The sequence below is a fragment of the Rhipicephalus sanguineus genome, chromosome 4, assembly GCF_013339695.2.
Source record: "Rhipicephalus sanguineus isolate Rsan-2018 chromosome 4, BIME_Rsan_1.4, whole genome shotgun sequence".
NCBI classification, from domain to species: domain Eukaryota; kingdom Metazoa; phylum Arthropoda; class Arachnida; order Ixodida; family Ixodidae; genus Rhipicephalus; species Rhipicephalus sanguineus.
Genome location: NC_051179.1, coordinates 27,587,639 through 27,605,629, shown reverse-complemented (window position 1 = coordinate 27,605,629; position 17,991 = coordinate 27,587,639). Strand labels below are relative to the sequence as shown.

General features: G+C 49.5%; 1 protein-coding gene across 1 annotated transcript in view; it reads left to right on the top strand.

The window, feature by feature from the left end:
- LOC119389679 (high-affinity choline transporter 1) overlaps positions 1-17,991 on the top strand; it is a 32,119-nt gene extending 14,128 nt beyond the window's left edge. Inside the window, exons 3-9 of the mRNA XM_049414521.1 lie at positions 2,036-2,191; positions 5,715-5,863; positions 9,112-9,261; positions 10,522-10,651; positions 12,488-12,686; positions 14,215-14,498; positions 17,160-17,991. Of these exons, the coding sequence (XP_049270478.1) occupies positions 2,036-2,191; positions 5,715-5,863; positions 9,112-9,261; positions 10,522-10,651; positions 12,488-12,686; positions 14,215-14,498; positions 17,160-17,620 (1,529 nt within the window). The 3' untranslated portion in view covers positions 17,621-17,991. The remainder of the gene's footprint in view (positions 1-2,035; positions 2,192-5,714; positions 5,864-9,111; positions 9,262-10,521; positions 10,652-12,487; positions 12,687-14,214; positions 14,499-17,159) is intronic.

Below are 17,991 nucleotides of genomic sequence, written 5' to 3'. Positions count from 1 at the left end.
TTGTGCAAAAGACTGACGGGCTTGAAAGAGTTATCAGTTATGCTAGCCGGTCACTATCCAATGCAGAAGCCAACTATTCCACAACAGAAAAGGAATGCCTTGCCATCATCTGGGCTACGTCAAAGTTTCGCCCCTACCTCTATGGCAGGCCCTTCAAAGTTGTCAGTGACCATCACGCCTTATGTTGGCTAGCTAACTTGAAGGACCCTTCTGGTCGCCTCGCACGATGGAGTCTCAGTCTTCAAGAATTTGACATTACCGTCGTGTACAAGTCCGGACGAAAACACTCTGACGCCGACTGCCTGTCCCGAGCCCCCGTCGACGCGCCGCCGCAGGAGGACGACGACGACTGCTTCCTCGGAACTATAAGTGCCGACGACTTCGCCGAAAGTCAACGAGCCGACGCGGAACTGGGGGGCCTTATGGAGTACCTCGAGTGCAAGACCGCCGTTGTTCCGAAGGTATTCAAGCGAGCACTGCCGTCGTTTTTCTTACGGAACGGCGTTCTCATGAAGAAGAACTTTTCGGCACTTCGAACCGACTACCTTCTTGTCGTGTCCTCATCATTGCGACCAGAGGTCCTGCAGGCCCTACACGACGACCCGACGGCTGGGCACCTCGGTGTTTCCCGCACGCTCGCCAGAATACAGGAAAAATACTACTGGCCACGCCTTGCTGCCGACGTCGCCCACTACGTTAAGACTTGCCGAGATTGCCAGCGACGGAAGACACCACCGACGAGGCCCGCGGGACTTCTGCAGCCAATCGAACCACCTCACCGGCCGTTCCAGCAAATCGGGATGGACCTACTGGGGCCGTTCCCGACGTCGACTTCCGGCAACAAGTGGATCGTCGTAGCAACCGACTACCTCACCCGCTACGCCGAAACAAAAGCCCTGCCCAAAGGCAGTGCCGCTGAGGTAGCCAAGTTCTTCGTTGAGAACATCGTCCTTCGACACGGCGCCCCAGAGGTTCTCATCACCGACAGAGGTACGGCGTTCACGGCTGACCTGACTAAGGCGATCTTGGAATACAGCCACACAAGCCACCGCCGCACCACCGCGTACCACCCACAGACCAACGGCCTCACCGAGCGTCTAAATAAGACGATCGCCGACATGCTGGCCATGTACGTCGACGTCGAACACAAGACGTGGGACGCCATCCTTCCGTACGTGACCTTCGCGTACAACACGGCCGTACAGGAAACGACGCAGATGACGCCATACAAGTTGGTCTACGGACGGAGCCCGGCAACGACGCTCGACGCCATGCTACCAAACGTGACCGAAGAGGAAAACATCGAAGTGACCACCTACCTACAGCGCGCCGAAGAAGCACGACAGCTCGCCCGCCTACGGATCAAGAACCAGCAGACGACTGACAGCCGCCGCTACAACCTTCGACGACGCCACATGGAATACCAACCCGGTGACCGTGTATGGGTATGGACGCCAATACGCCGACGAGGACTTAGTGAGAAGCTTCTTCGACGATACTTCGGACCGTACAGGGTACTTCGACGCCTCGGCGCACTCGACTATGAGGTTGTCCCTGACGGCATTACGAACTCTCAGCGGCGCCGTGCGCGACCTGAAGTCGTCCATGTCGTGCGCCTTAAGCCGTTTTTTGCGCGTTAGCGATCCTGGGGACTCTATTTTTTTTCCTTTGTTATTGTACTAATTCCGCGTACAACACGGAAGAAGAGACAACGATAACACGAGGGCTGACTAACAACGTTTTCTAAGAAAAAGGGAAATCACGCTCCTAGAACGCGCGCTTTAGGCGCGCGAGTAGAAAGGTTTTCATCTCGACAAAGAAGGCGCTTTCATCGTCTTTGTTTTGATTTGATTCTCTGGTCTCGCGCATGCGGGGCAGGCTGTTTTTGTTTATATAAATTGCCTTGGTGAAATAAAGAAAAAAAAACATAGTCAGCGCTCGTGTTGTCGTTCTCTCTTCGTCCGTGTTGTACCCGCTGTCGTTCACTTCAAAGCGAGTTTTAATTTTCGAAGCCCTGCATGCCCTTCAATCGCAGGCGGCTGTTTCTTCGCGCAAAAGATGCGCACGACGAACGCGGTGACCATGCTGGACCCGTTCCAGGAGCAGTACGGCCGCTGGATGGGCCTCCTCCTGTGCCTGCCCGCTGTGTGCGGCGAGATGTTCTGGACGGCCGCCATGTTGGCCGCACTGGGTGAGAGCTCGGTCACATTAGAGTCGTTTAGCAAGTGTCGGTTTTGGTCAAAAGTAAGAAGACGCCGACCAAAAACTTAAAGAATAACAAATACGTTTCGTACGAACAAGGCCCCCGTACGGGAGCCGAAACGTATTTGTTATTTTTTTAATTTTTTGGTCGGCGTCTTCTTACTTTTGACCATGATTGTTCCCGACCAGACGAGTTTTCGTCAAGCTCTTGATTTCAAGTGTCGGTTTACCGTGCGGTAAGTACGAGAATACCGTGCCGTCGCTATTTTAACCTGCAATTGCTATATTAGTCAAATCATTTCGTCCTGTGCGCAGCTGAAACGTTTTCGGATCGTGACACGTACAGTTGTACTGTCGGCCGCAAAAGTTTGCGGGATGTGCAGCGCGTGGCCGAGCGACGGAAAACTGCATTGCTGCGTCACCTACCGTGATGCGGCGGGTGTTGAGGCTATCGGCCGCAGCCTCCGCGATTAGATCCGGCAACGGCACGTTGTCTAAATGCGCCGTCGCTAATCGCCGAGGCCGATAGCCTCAACACCCGCTGCATCCCGGTAGGTGACGCAGCAATGCAGTTTTCCGTCGCTCCGCCACGCGCTGCAGATCCCGCAAACTTTTGCGGCCGACAGTACAGTTAACGTGGAACGCTAATACCATTGCGTAAACGGTACGGTATTACCGTGACTGCTAGAACACCCTATTAGCCGAAGCTGGAGTATACTCTGGTATACTGGCGTAGCCAAGTTAGTTGGTACGGATTCATAAAAAAACATTGCAGTGGCTTAGCTCGGCTATGCCAGGATATGCGTAGCGTTAGGAAAGGTTCAGCTGATCATTCTTAGCTTTCCAGGTTGTCTAGGATTATTAGCCTTCTTCTGTTCATTCTTCGTACGCTGAACCGCTGATTGCCAGGCAACTACTTCGGGATCCGATGAGATAAGCTTCTCGGCTCTTCTGCGCCGTTGAGCAGCATTTACGCTCTCCTTCTTCATGGCGTTACGCACCTGCAAACGCCAGTCAGAGACGCTATCAATCGGCTCCGGCGCAGTGTCAGACGGCGACTGCACAGCCAAGGCGAATAGCTGCGCGCGCGCTGGCGCCAGCGTGTCTACCATGGCTACGACATCACTCCTCTCGAATGCGCAGACCAGCAGCGGCGAGTCGCGCGCAGCGGTGGCAGAGAGCGCGTGACATCGCGGTGGCGGAGAGAGCACGGTGGCGGAGAGTGGTGAGCCAACTCTGTGACATCACTATTCCTCGCGCATGCGCAGCACGGCTCATGAGGATCCACGCGAAATCGGCTCCAGCTAGGCAAGTGAAGAATGTAGGCGTACCGACACAAATGCAAGAGAGAAGATCGATACAACGTAGACACCAGCGGTTGTGGTATCTTGATCTCCTGTGTCCGTCTCTGCACACACCTAATTTTATCATGTACTCTGGTACTCTGGGTACTCTGGCGTTGCACCGTAGGCGTCAGTTACAAGGTGCGCGGGTGGGGCGCAGGAACTGGCAGGCTCTGTACCCGCACCTTCTCCAGAACTTCTGTGGACCAAGGGCTGAGGTCCGGGCTGGCTTCGCCCTTCCGTTAAAAATCTTTGTAAGTGAGGCAAGGAGATACGGCCTTCAATAAATGATACGACGCAATAAGGCGATAAGGCTGTAAGAGATAAGACGCACTTGAATAAAACGCCAGTTCAGGGTCGGTGCTTGTACGTCTCTTCAGTCTTATCAAGTCTTATTCCGTCGCGCCGCTGTCATAATGAATCCGTACCAACTCGCCCAATTGGTCACTCTTGATCAAGAAGTGGTAGGTCTAGATATTATGGCGCTGGTAAATGGCGTTAAAGTAACCGCGAGAAGGCTGGTCTTTTCCTAAGGATGAAAAAAGAAGAAACGGAAGTTAGACAACACCGAAAGTCACTTCAGAAGAGAGAACGTTAAAGTCGCGGCTTCGATTCCGGCCGCGGAGGTCGCATTTCGATGGAGGCGAAATGCTAGAGGCCCATGTGCTTGGATTTGTGCACGTTAATGAATACTGGATGGTCGAAATTTCCGTAGCCCTCCACTACGGCGTGCCTCATAATCGTATCGTGGCTTTGGCACGTAAAACCCCACAAGTTAAAGAAGTTAATGACAACAGGTGGAGAACAGAGCATTCTGATAACGACGAAGCAGATGTCGTAGACAGTATGCGTTTCTCTAGCAGATGGTACCTCTACAAAAAAAAAAAAATTGGCGAAGAATATAGTATTGAGAAAGAGGGCAACGGTTGGTCTTTCAAAAATTATGAAATACAATAAGGTCGGCCTCAAAACTAAAATTCGTCTCGTTAACGCCCTCATTTCTTCTGCTGTGATGACATCGTGAGAATCGCAGACCTCGCGGAAGTGTGAAAGCTGGATCCTTTTGAGCTATGGTGCTGGCGTACAGTTTTGAGAATCCAATGGACTGGTAAAGGAACAGCTATCTCGGTGATATTAGAGATCAATGCTTGATGCTCTTTTCGAAGCATAGGTAACGAAACTGAAACGTCCATGTTTTCGGCATGTCATGCGAACTGCCACTTACACTGAGCAAAAATTTATTTTAATGCTAGCCACCCGCCGCAGTGGTCTATAGGTTATGGTGCTCGACTGCTGACCCGCCCGAAGGTCGCGGGATCGAATACCAGCCGCGGCGGCCGCATTTTGATGGCGGACAAGTCCTATAGAGGCCCGTGTACTTTGGTTCAGGTGCACGTTAAGGAACTCCAGGTGGTCAAAATTTCCGGAGCCTTCCACGACGGCGTCCCTCATAATCATACCGTGGTTTTGGGACGTTAAACCCCAACAATTATTATTAATGCTTGCCCTTACGAGAGGGCGAGAGTAAACGTACACGACTGTGAGATTGTGTTGTGGAGGCCACAGGGAAACGACTATAGGTGAGCTTTAAGAACTTGGCACTGGCTTTCTTTATTATGTCGCCAAGAGTAACTTTACACACAGCACGGCGCAAGAAGAAACGACGAAACACAATAACTCACGACTAAAGGTTCATTCACGCAAACCACACATATAGAAAGAAATTGTACATGCGTACTTCAGCACGACTATAGCGCTCCATTCACCGCGGCCCAAAAACCACAAGAAACATGAGGACAGATACAGGTGCTTAATGATTACACAAGTCAAGAAAGTTTTCCCTGCCGTGCAAAGCACTTGTATCTTTTGTCATATTTCTTGTGGTATTTGCGCCATGGTGAATGGATGGGCTAGGTTTACCAGCTGTGGTGTACGCATGTGAAATTTTTTCTATGTATGCGTGGTTTGCGTGAATAAACCTTTAGTCCTTGAGCCAGCGCTTGTTCCGTTGTTTCTTCTTCTTGTGTCTCGTAATTTCCTTCGTGTAGTGTGTAACGATACAGTTGTACAGACTCACCCAACTACTGTACTGTACCAAGAGTACTCACAAACGGCTCGACAATGCTTAACGACGACAATGCAACAACCGTGTTCGGGGCCGTGCTCCAGGTGACGCTGCGGGATCCATGATGGAAGTGGACTCGAAGCTCTTCATCGTCATTGCCGCTACGACCATATTCTTCTACACGGCTCTCGGAGGCCAATACTCGGTCGCCTACACCGACGTCCTCCAGATATGCATCACGATCGTATTCATGGTGAGGATACGACTGCACTTTAATGCGTTAGTGTTATGTACCCCGTTACTCCGTTTCATACATAGCGTTAGTTCGGCGAGCAAAAGTCACAATGCAATTGCTTAAGACGACTGGAAGGCGAAAGCAATAACCTTCTTGTTGTTCTAAGTCGATTGTATAGACGTCAGACTCTGCCCAGGCGGCGCTGCGAAAAACACCGCCACCAGCGCCCTCATCGTAGCCCTGGCACTAACTGGGTAGTGCAAAGAGAGCCGCCCGCAAGCGAATGTGCATAGGCCGCAATATAACCCTCCTCTTTCGTTAGTGTCGAGGCGCGGTTTCCTGAAAATCAAGGACTTGGAAAGCTTCTTCCGCCAATCCACGCTTCAGAAACAAAGGAAGCTGATCAAAGCGAACTGCGAGTACAATGCAAAATAAGTTTTAGTTATTCCCGCGCGCTGCAACTCGCAAGTACAAGCGAGCATCACACGACACCGAGTTCGAGGCAAGCCCTCCGACATCCGTTCTCTAGAGCCTAAATGCGTTAAAATCGGGTATATACGTATGCCACAGCGATAAAGTACCTACATACACGATCAATTTACTTAGCTATGCATCTTACGATCATTGGTACAAAACTCGGTTCATCAGGGGCGAATGGCTCCGGCGATTTTCGCCTTTTCAGTTGCATTCTCCCTTAATTCATCTCTCGCTTCCTGTGCATTGGAGTGTTTTATTACGCATCCTCAAATGGTCTCTTCATGGTCGTCTTCCGTTTGTATGTAATGGGGATACGTGCGTGTCCACTTTCGCGGGGTACAACCAAAGGCAAAACCGTGGCCTCCGAGATAGCTACGGCAACCGCGGAGGACACGGGCGAAACAAACCTGAAGAGGGTCACGACCAACATTCAGCGATTTACTTGTATGACGCACGTGGTGTTAGCTAGTTAGAACCAGAACTCTGAGCCTTCAAAACGTACATACGTCCGCGATGCTGTGTTGTGACGACCAACTCGTCGCGGTGTGCGTATCACGCGTCTCCAGTCTGCCTCTAGCTGCTCACTTCGTGTTACACGACAAGCACCGCGGTCAGAGCCTCTGCTGAGCTTCATAGTCAAGGTTACCACGGTTTTGCATCAGGGCTACGCAAAACAACAGCAGAGCCACACATTCATGCCACCGGCTGTGGAGAACGCGGGTACTTCGCTTACCCAACACGCTCGCAACGGCCCGTATCCAGCGCTCTCGCCTTTCTTCTTCGTACGACAACTATGGAAATCGGTAAAACTGAACGTTGTTATTCAGTCTTTTACGTCCGTGGCAATTCACAACGCAACAGTGCGTCTTTTGCGGAGTTTCTTCGTAGCGTGCGGAGGGCTCTCGTCTGCTGCTGTTTTCGCCGTCGTTCAGGCGAGTGATCCAGCAAGCACTTCACGACGGTTCGGTGGCGCGTCCGACTAGCGGAGAGCAATTCACAGCTCTCGTTCTGAGTGCTAAATGCGCAAACACACGCGATATTAAGCTCAATCGTTGTTTCGCACTCGCTAGTTGCACCTGGTCCCATAGCAAACTCTACGAGAGAGTCGGTCTATGCACTACTCAATACTTCTCCGACAGGTGGCGCCACACATCTTGGAAACTCCAGAGTCTGACGTATATTGATCCCGCGCTAAAGCTCTCCGCACCGAATGTGGTTTTGAAGTGCCTCAGGGATCAGAGGAATTGGAAGCTTTCTGTTTCTGTACCTCACGTGTTTCTGCAGTGACTCCGTGATCGTCCAACCTTCGACCAAGCGACGATGCCGTGTAACGTCACGACGTCGCAAGTTTTGGGCGGCTTGTGACGTCATGATGACGTCAAAGATGACGTCATCACATGATGATTTTTTTTTTTTCATCGTTCGTGTTAATGCCGCCGATGTCAACGGTCCCTTTTTTGCATTTGGTGATGAATCTAAGGCTTTCGACTTAATATGTATAACGCCGCACGTATCGTAGTCGGCTTTCTTAGTTCGTTCGTTGCGAACGCAAATAATACCACGAGAAGTCTCGCAAACCTATACAGCACACACGTGCGAGTTTGACATGAAGCCTAAGTAACTCGCATAATGAAAGGAGTGGCTAATATTGGTTAAATGCTCTAACCCACGGCTGTTGCTGGCTATCAAGGTAACTGAAGGCAGAGAGAGGCTTTTACTAAATTAAGTCGGTGTTCATCAAATGACTCTGGTAATGATAATTGCTGTTGCCGAATGCTATATACCGAGATAATGAAGATAATTGGAGGTCACTAAACAGTCCATCAAATGACTGGTAATGTTAACGCATTTCTAGCACTCGCCGCTAGATCGTCGCAGATTTTACTTTCTTCGTTGGCTGTTTTTGACAAAGGCGTAGTTGACCACCTCGAGGTTAACTCATTCGGTTAATCAGTACGCAGGCTTAGAGAGGGAGCACTGAAAGTCATTAAGAGCGAAGACGGCCGTTAGAAGCTGTGGAAGATTCCGCGTATTTGTGACATGCTCAAACTAATAAACTCCGTACGTTGACGTTATACAATAAATCTGCCTTAACTAGCGCATAAACATCTCGTAGGCTATTTTTAAAGCGTTGTGCACATGCGTATGCTTTGTAGCATGATTTTTTGCTTATATGTCGTTTTGTTCCTGTAGTACGCGTTTATTTTTTTCTTTAGATTTTTTTCCTATTACGTTTAGCAGTTAATGTAATAATTGCCACAAAGTGTTTTTTACCGATTCCTTCCTCTCTGTCACAACCTCTCTCGGGTCTTATAGGGGTATTTTTTCCGAAACTCACAGAGTCCCTTATACCTTCGCCTAAGGCGACTCGAAGGCGAAAGCCAAGTTCTTTCTCTTCTCACTCTCTTCTCACTCGATGTATACTGATTCTCCCACATCCCCCTCCGAAAACTTTCTTCACCTAACGTGGTTTTGCACTGCCTCCGTGATCTGGTCACGTGATCGTGACCAAGCGACGATGTCACATGTGATGACGTCATCGCGTGACGCCACGTTCTGTGACCTCATAATTAGGCACGATGTCACAAATTTTGGTCATCTGTAACGTCGGGATGAAGCCATGTAATTACGTCACCACGCGATGATTATTTTTTTGCATCACTCGCGTTGACATCGACGCCACCGACGGTCTCGCGTTTGATGCATCTCTTTCGCTTAAAAAAAATAAATAAGAAATGCTTTAGTGATGGCTGACACGATTTGACGTCACTGACACGATTGACGTGCAGTGGGTATGCGTACCGTACGTCATGAAAGGCCGCGCCGTGGGAACTGTGAGGGGCCCCGAGACCGACTGGATCGGGGACGTCTCGTTCTCAGAAGCGGGCCCGCTGCTCGACGCATTTCTCATGACCGCCCTCGGAGGCATACCGTGGCAGGTGGGTATTATATATGAAGGCACGTCACATTGGAAAACGTAATATGATTGAGGCTGTACGTGTAACTAGTGGCAAGTCAGAAATGCAGGACATGCGCCTTCATGATAATGAGCATGATCGACGTGCTTGCTCTTCATCCTTCAACCGATTCAACCTGCGCGAACTGAGCACAGTTGGAGAGAACAGTCTGTACCGAAACAGTGTTGGAACAGTGTTGGGACGGTGTTGGGACGGTGTTGGGACAGTGTTGTACCGTAACCGCAACAAGGTGACCAGAGAAGTCGTAGAGGGTTTCTATATTCAAAAGAAAGATCCCGCGATGTGTCAGCCAGCCTTCTTTGAGTCTTCACCCCTGTGAATTAGTTTTTCTTGCAGATGACCTCACACATTTTTCTCATCATAAAGGCTTGAGTCTTATGCGTCACTTCATCTCAAGCTTTCAGAGTTTAGCGTTTTTATCTGCGTCGAAATCTTTTTCATTCAATTTAAGTTTTATGTGACGATTAAGGTGTTCTTGCGTGTTGTTGTACTTCATCGCTTTGTGGCCGGGATGTGGTGTTCTTGCGTGATGTGCTTTTTTGGATCGGTGTTGATTGACAAATAGGCGTGGATTCCTGGTAGCGTTCCGTCTGGTATTCTTGCTCGTTCTTGTGTCGTTGTCTTGATCGCGCTCCTTTTTCAAGTATGAACACCTACAAACTCGCCCAAGTTTCAGTTCTTGTAAGTCTACCGTAACGAAGACTTGTTTTATTTTTGAACGCCTATCATCTTACTTTTTATATGGCGTTCTAAATTACAAGCAAAAACGTTCGAAATTAATTTTCTCCGCCCACAAGCAATGATTTGTCGCCAATTACATGCAATGTGTTTCGAAGTGTGGCACTTGGTAGTATTGCTGCGGAGCTATGAAGTAAATTAACGTTGAAATGAAAGAAGAAAACCGGGCTGGTGCGCGACTTCGCTTGTCAGCCATGTTGACTCCACCACACACAATATGAATGAATGAATGAAACTTTGCAAATATACCCTGTATATGTTCCCCTGCACGGCGCGGCAGACAGGACGGTGTCAAACGGTAATGTGGGGTTACGACCCCTTTATACCTATTGTATAAAGTATAAAAGGCTGAATATCTCGAGGTGCCCTTTCGTGTCTAATTATATGCGAACGTCACACCACAGGTTGCCCGGATAGACGTAGCGTATAGCTGTCTTTTAGCGCACCTTCGAGCTTCGGTTTTCACCGTAATTTGTGTTGCAGGTCTATTTTCAGTGCATACTGGGCTCCAACAGCGACTTCGCCGCAGAGGTGCTTTCCTACGTGTCCGCCTTAGGCTGCGTCGTCATGGCCGTTCCACCGATTGTCATCGGAGCAACGGCCAAGACCACAAGTACGTATGGTCGTCGCCGAGAATTCATCGAAAGCAGCTGCTCACCTTTTGTGGACATTTCGTGTATATACGTACTTCGTTGACAAACTCGTAAGAATTGGTTATCATTCATGGCGCTGACGTGGAGAGATGTATACGCAGCGCCACGTGTGCCTCTCCTTCCCGTGTCCGCGCGCCCCACGCGTTCTACTTCGTTTTGACAGGTGATCCCATTACCACGTTTACGTTAGCAAGCATGCAGTATAGGGTGCTGTCATGAATCAGTTGCCGTATTTTTACAAAAAAAATCATAAGTATATTCTGCCGAACGAGGTGTGACAACATAACTTCGTTGTGACGGTGTCTACGCATGTGGTGCAGACTTCACGGCTGCGGGCTACCCGGGCCCTTGGCAGCTGATCAATCGGGCTTCCGTGTTGCCGCAAACCATACGCTTCGTGACGCCAGCCGCGATCTCCATCCTGGGTATGTTGGCAATCATCTCAGCAGTCATGTCGTCCGCCGACTCGTCCATGTTCAGCGCTTCCACCATGGTCACCAAGAACGTCTACTACGGACTGTTGCGGCCGAGCGTGCGTTGCCTAATTGTGCATTACACCTATACGCTCGCATCTTTAGTTTTGACGCCACCAGCGCAACAAACAGACACGGAAAACCAGCTCTAGTCCTTGACGCTCTTTTTTTTTTTTTTCGTTGCGAGTCTATTTGTTCCGGAGGTGTCGTCAAAATGGATTGCCAACTAGCCGTGTTTCACACCTTGTTTCGTATCTTTCGTTCGTACAATAAATAAATAAATAAATAAATAAATAAATAAATAAATAAATAAATAAATAAATAAATAAATAAATAAATAAATAAATAAATAAATACAATGCATACAGTACAATGCAATACAATACAATAGGTCCGAGACGGATGGCCAGCAACCAGTCAATAAATAACTGTGCATTCGTGTACCACTGAGCAAAAAAAAAAAAAAGTGGGGGGGGGGGGGGGATCAGTTTCGCCGCACTGGAGAAGCACAGAATGCGAAAAGTGGGGGGAGGGGGGGGGGATCAGTTTCGCCGCACTGGAGAAGCACAGAATGCGATAGCAACAAATTAGAGAAATCTTCATTTCAATAAAGTTTTCCTTCTATACGAAAGGGGGCGCCCACGACAAGTGAGTTCTAAGGTCCCTACATTGAGGCACTTTAGTGAGTTCCCTCGGAGAAGGGGGAGGGGGTGGGACAGAGGTGCAGTGAATTTATGCGTTGTAATAATACATTGACTTGGGCGAGTTTGTACGTACTCGGACAAAAGCAGCGCGACTTTAGACAAATGCAGGAGACAGACACGGACGAGCGCGGACTCGGAGCTCAGGATTTTGCAAACCCTTCGGCAATGACCCCGTGACAGCTGAAGGAAACGTAAAGGACTTGTACTTCGAGTGAAACTATTTTGAGCTTAATGCAGTAGGAAACAGCCCTTGACTGTCAGGTAGACACAGCCATCAAGTTTGCACATCTGTTATATATCTACCTGCCAGTCGAGACCCGTTTCCCATTGCATCAAGCACAGAATAGTTCACTCAAAGTAGAAGTTCTTCTTGGTTTCCTTCGGCCGTCGCGGGGTCATGATTGCCGAAGGGTTTGCAAAACCTTGAACTCTGAGTCGGCGCTCGTCTGTGTCTGTCTGTCTCCTGTCCTCGTCTAAGCCGCACTGCTTTTGTCCGATCATGCTTTGGATTATATATATGTTTGCTATTCAGGGGTAGGGGTCACGCCTTTCCTTGTCGCTGCCCCTGTTAGTCCAAGCCCTTCGAGCCTGTCTGAGGTGCGGCTTCTTTGCGCTACAGGCTTCCGAGACGGAGGTGGCCTTAACGCTGCGCATCATGGTGTGCCTGTTCGGCGCCGTGGCCACCTACCTGGCGCTGTCGGTGCAGTCGGTGTTCGGACTGTGGACACTGTGCTCCGAGGTGGTGTACGTACTGCTCTTCCCGCAGCTCGTGTGCGTCTTCTACATCAAGAACACCAACACCTACGGCTCCGTCACAGGTGAGAAGCCTGCTGCGGCTGCCTCTGTGCATGGAAAGGATGCGCGCGTGCATGACCTCTGAGAGTGGAGGCCGTGAAGAATCTCGGAAGCCAAGCCATGCTATACGTGTTCTGTACGAATATGCCGCCGATGCTATGAGTGGTGGTATGTAGGCATTAACGTTGCAGCTACGAAAGTCTTGAGACGAAGCTCAACGCATCGTAAGGATGCACTTAAAAAAAAAAAGAGCAAGTAAAGAAGGTGTCTGTTTGTCCTACAACAATACTCGTAATCCCTCTCGCCTGCCTTCCATTATCAGCGTGACATGGCATTCTTGATAGGAAACGGTGGCGAGCGCCGGGTTTTCACGAAAGGAACCTCAAGCAAGCCAGATGACAATCGTTTTTGTGGGACAAAAATACGCCGCCCTTTTTACTCGATCTTTTCTTAGAGTGTACGCCATCAATTCATCAGCCAGGAACGTCTCTGGAGCTACCACCTTCCAGAAGCGCTGTGCATAATTTATATCTGATGGGAACTCGCATTAGTTTCATAACTCCAGATAAGCAAGAGCCGTTCAGAATATTGATGACAAAAACGAGAAAAGATGAGGCCGCTGTCCATAGACAATGATAAACGTACGTTACCGATAAGGATGCGTTAGTGAATCGATACAATCTTACGTGGATATATATTCAAAACACTATGCTTCAATGGATGCGGTGATATGTGAAATAAGGGACTATAGGGTGGTCTATAGTTGTACCGCTCTAATAGGCGCCAATGAAACCATAATTCGTAAGGTAAAATATGATTGGCTCAAGGAGGCAAAGAAAGAACTAGGGTGTGCCATTGCACTACTGCAGCCAAAATACATAACATAACATAACATAACATAACATAACATAACATAACATAACATAACATAACATAACATAACATAACATAACATAACATAACATAACATAACATATATAACCTAACACGTGACCGTTACGTTAGCGCGCGCTAAGATATAATTCTCCTGCTCTGCACGCAGAGGTATGACAGTATATTGACTTGTATAGTGGTATGACAGTGCGTGCGTGACAGAGCAGTCGAACTCGTGTTCATTGATTAAATCTATAGGGAACAAAATGTTCTCGCTCGACATGGTGAATGGAGATAGTGGGTCGATTCAAGTTTCTGAGGAAGAGAGCGAAGCGAATAGTTTGACAGATAGTTTGCTTGCCGAGGCCGGCTGCGTGCCTCGCCGCATTGCTGTTCAGTTTACCCACGTGCGTGCTCGGTCATCTGCGCCACTGTGACAGTTTAGTTAATTCCTGTTCCGCCTAATTATTCTTTGCGTCCCGCATTGTAGTTGCAAAAATTTCGTTGTGTTTATTGGTCTCCCCTTTGTCACCTTTATTGGGTTCCCGTCTGCGGTTTCAGTGCGCCGCATTAGTGGAGAAACGAAACTTTACACTGTCTCAGTTGTGGCCTCTGAAATCGCACGAAGCGCGCAGATCTCGAAGGCCACGGTTCATTCTGGAGCTCGGTCTCTCGCAGCGTTCGTGCTGGGCGCCTTCGTGCGCTGGCTGTGCGGCGAGCCTTCGCTGAACGTGTCGGCGTCGATACAGCTGCCACTGTACGATCAAAAGAAGGAACCGTGGTTTCCTTTCCGACTGGCATGTATGTCGATAGGTTTCGTCGCACTGATCGGGGGCTCCTCGGCAGCCGCCATGGCTTTCGAGAAGCGGTGGCTTCCGCCACACTACGACGTATTCGGCTGCTTCCGCGAACCTCAACCCGGAGAGACCGCCACCCGACGCACCGACACCCTCTGGACCAGGGTACGCAGCCAGTAATAGACATTTATTTTTTAAAGGGGTACTGACTCGAAAATCATTCTGTTGTCGTTCTCTCTTTTTGCGTCAAATTAAATGTCAAGCTCTCAAGACCCCACACAATGTATAGGTAAGTGTGGATGCACCCTGAAAAAGTAATTACAGTACGTTTTTAAAAACTAGTTTCGGTTCCAACTGTACCCTGACGTCACAACATGCTATGAGCTCGTCACGTGCTCGCTCATGATATCGTGACGTTTAATTCCACGGCTGCTCCGTTCCTGGCTTCCCTGGTGACGTACAAGCGGCCATTTTGAATGTTTATGGTGACGTACAAGTGGTCATTTTTAATGTTTTGGTGCCTGACGTCATCACTACTAGCGATACCGGTGCGTGAAGTCACCAGAATTGAAGTTACACTGTAGTCTGACGTCACGCTATTGTCGAGGTCAGTAGGTGAGCCACGCAGAAATGAACTTTGATGTCAAAATAAAATATCAACATTTACTGAGCTTCACACTTGCGCAGAGTCGTCTATTTGTATGACAGTAAACTCACCCTCGAAAATTTATGTCAGCACCCCTTTAAGAAATGGCCAGCTCTTAATGACATGTTAGCTGCCTTTTGTCTTCTCAAACGTGGATGTCTGTCTCTCGAAATCCAGACTTTAAATAAACCATGCCACATAGTCCCCGAGTTCTCGTTTATGCCTCCGTTGCCGGCGGTACTAGATTCGGTTTCGAATGTTAGTCGACCCCTTTCCTCCACCCCCAACCCGACTTCGGGTTTCAGATTTAGATAAGAGGTCGACCTACAATCGTGTAAATACTTATATGCATAACCGAACAAAGAAAAGTTGTTTTGATCAACGGAGATTAGCTCGTTATACGATGCCACACGCACGAGAAGTCCGTCTTAATGTTGCGCGTTGACAGGCTAGAAAGCGCGGTATGCGCCGAGTGCCTAAAAAAATTAAAGCCACTTCCACGCTTGTGCAATCTGAACAAACAGTGGAACCGGCAAGTGAGCGCCACCACCTGGCGAACGCAGATCGAGTTCTTTAATTGCGAAGCATTTCTTAGCGAACCAAAGGTGCTTTGACGTTTCTATCTACATATCTATCTAGCCGCCTACGTCTGGGTGCTCTTGTGATTGCCTCCTTAACATGGTGTAGACCAAAATTGGCAGAGGAGGGTAAGAGGATTTGACGAATATGGCTGTCTAATCATGATATGAATAACGTGAAAATGATGTCGCGTACATTGTCAAACCCTTTCCTCCAGACACGCGTGACACATACACGCACACCACGGGCCGCGGTATGCGCCCCCGGTCATTGAAAGTTTATATCTACCCAGGAACGGTGAAAACAGACATGGGTAATTTAAATGCCGAATGCAAAGAATAAAAATCAGGATTCCAGCAGGAATCAAACACAAGCGTTCTGCGTGGCAGTCAGGTATATTCTACCACAGAGCCACACCACGTCTTGAAACTGCTTTGGAAAAAGACCCTATGCAGGCGTAATGCCAGCGCAATGTCAATTATGGTTGCAGTTCTGCCTATGTACTTTTATAACAAAGCAATAAACATTACTTATCTACTAATATACCGGTGTCATGTCGGGTTAACGTCAGTTATGGTTCCAGTGTTGGCTCCGGTTTTACAGCAGTCTAATAAACATATTTGTATTCCTATGATTCAGTGAGATATATTCAAGCGTTGCTCGACCCCGGAGGTACAAGATAATGAAAGTTACGTATGATATTCACATCATCGCGCCGTCAAGCGTACTTCCTTTCGATAATACTGACGTCCGTGCTCTAACGCGAGTGCTGACGTTACGTCAGACCTTTAAACGCCGGTGTAGTCGACGTAGAGCACTGCACGGACCGTGATTCTCTGCTCGGGCCCGGCCGGAGTCCGGCACTCGTCGACATTTACCCACCCGAACCCGGCCCGGTGACTCAAAAGCGAGACCCGGGCCCAGCCCGAACCCGAGAAAAAATTTCACATACCCGGCCCGGCCCGACCACAGATCGGTCCCGACACGGCCCGAGCCAATAATCTAGGTGGTGTGGCCCGAACATGGAATCGGCAGTAAGCGTTTCAAGCAGCAAATATCTACGTTTTGTTGGAGCATACTACGCTAACAAATATGCTTTAATCTACGGTAATTCCTTGTACAAAAGGACCTCAATGTGGTAACAGTTGACCGGACATACTGAGTACAATGAACGGTTATTGGGCAGCGGTATACTGGCATAATTTTTCTACAAATACAATGTGGAATCATCAAGAGCGTTTGGTAGCAGATATTGTAGCAAATCCTTTGCCCATAGCAACGCAATCATATATGGTTACCATGAATGCTTGTTCTGCTAACGTGCCTGGATAGCCGAGTGGTTACGGCGCTTGCCTTCCATCCGCGGGTGCCCGGGTTCGAATCCCGCCTCGTTAAGAAAGTATATATCCTTTGATTTATTTCTTCTCTTACTCCTCTCCATCTCTCTTTCCCCTCCTCCTCCTTTCCTTCCTCCAAAGTGGTACTAGGCGACGCATGGTGACGCCATCGCTCGGCGGGTGGCGCATACCCGCCTGAGATTGTGCCAACGCCACCCGGAGTTTTGCCACGCTTAAAAAAGCTCCGCTGTTTAAACAATGCAGGAACACGTCGAGGACGAGCGCTGCGTCAGGATATGCACGGACTACGCCAGGTCGGAGCTGAGCAACAGGAGCGAGCAGACTCAGCTGCCTTCGAGGAGATCGCGCGCGACGAGCATGAACGCGACCGAGCTGTCCACGAGGACCGATCGCAGCAAGGGGCCGGCGTCGGCGTCGAACCGTCGCCGCAAACGACGCAACCCGGTCGCCAATTCGTCGGTGGCGCCCGCAAAGACGCCCGAGACGACCAACAACAAGGGCGTCCGCACCGGCAGAAAGCAGAGGCGGCGCAGCACGAAGCAGGGTGGCGACGACGAGACGGCGCCTACCATGAGGAATGCCGAGATGTCGGCCTCCTCGCGGCGCGGCAAAAAGCCCCGGAAGAATTAGTGGCCGCGGGCGAGCTTGACCGAACGAGCGGGTGCATTGTTCCTTCCTGGACTTACTTGGTGCCAGCGCGGTAGCCCGCCACGAACTGTCCCTGGACGGCGATCGTGTGTCCCCAGCGTGGTATCAGCAGCACCCAGGAAGGCCTCGCTCACGGTCGAGCTTTGAACGTCGGCTGATTGATGTGTTCGCGTGTGTTGAGAAGCCGGGTGTGTGTGTGTGTATTTGGGGGAAACGGGGAATAGCGAATAATGAGCGCATTCAAATCGAAGACGTTGGTGATTCGGCGGCCATGACTGCACGCGGAGTACAATATGATGGTTCTCCAAACCGCCACATTTATTTGATAAAAAAGTTCTGCGAGAATTCCCGCAGGCATTTGGGAAGATGACTGCAGCTTGTCGCGATGTTCCCTTCCAGTGCGCGCGATGCGCAAGCGCGTCCTCCG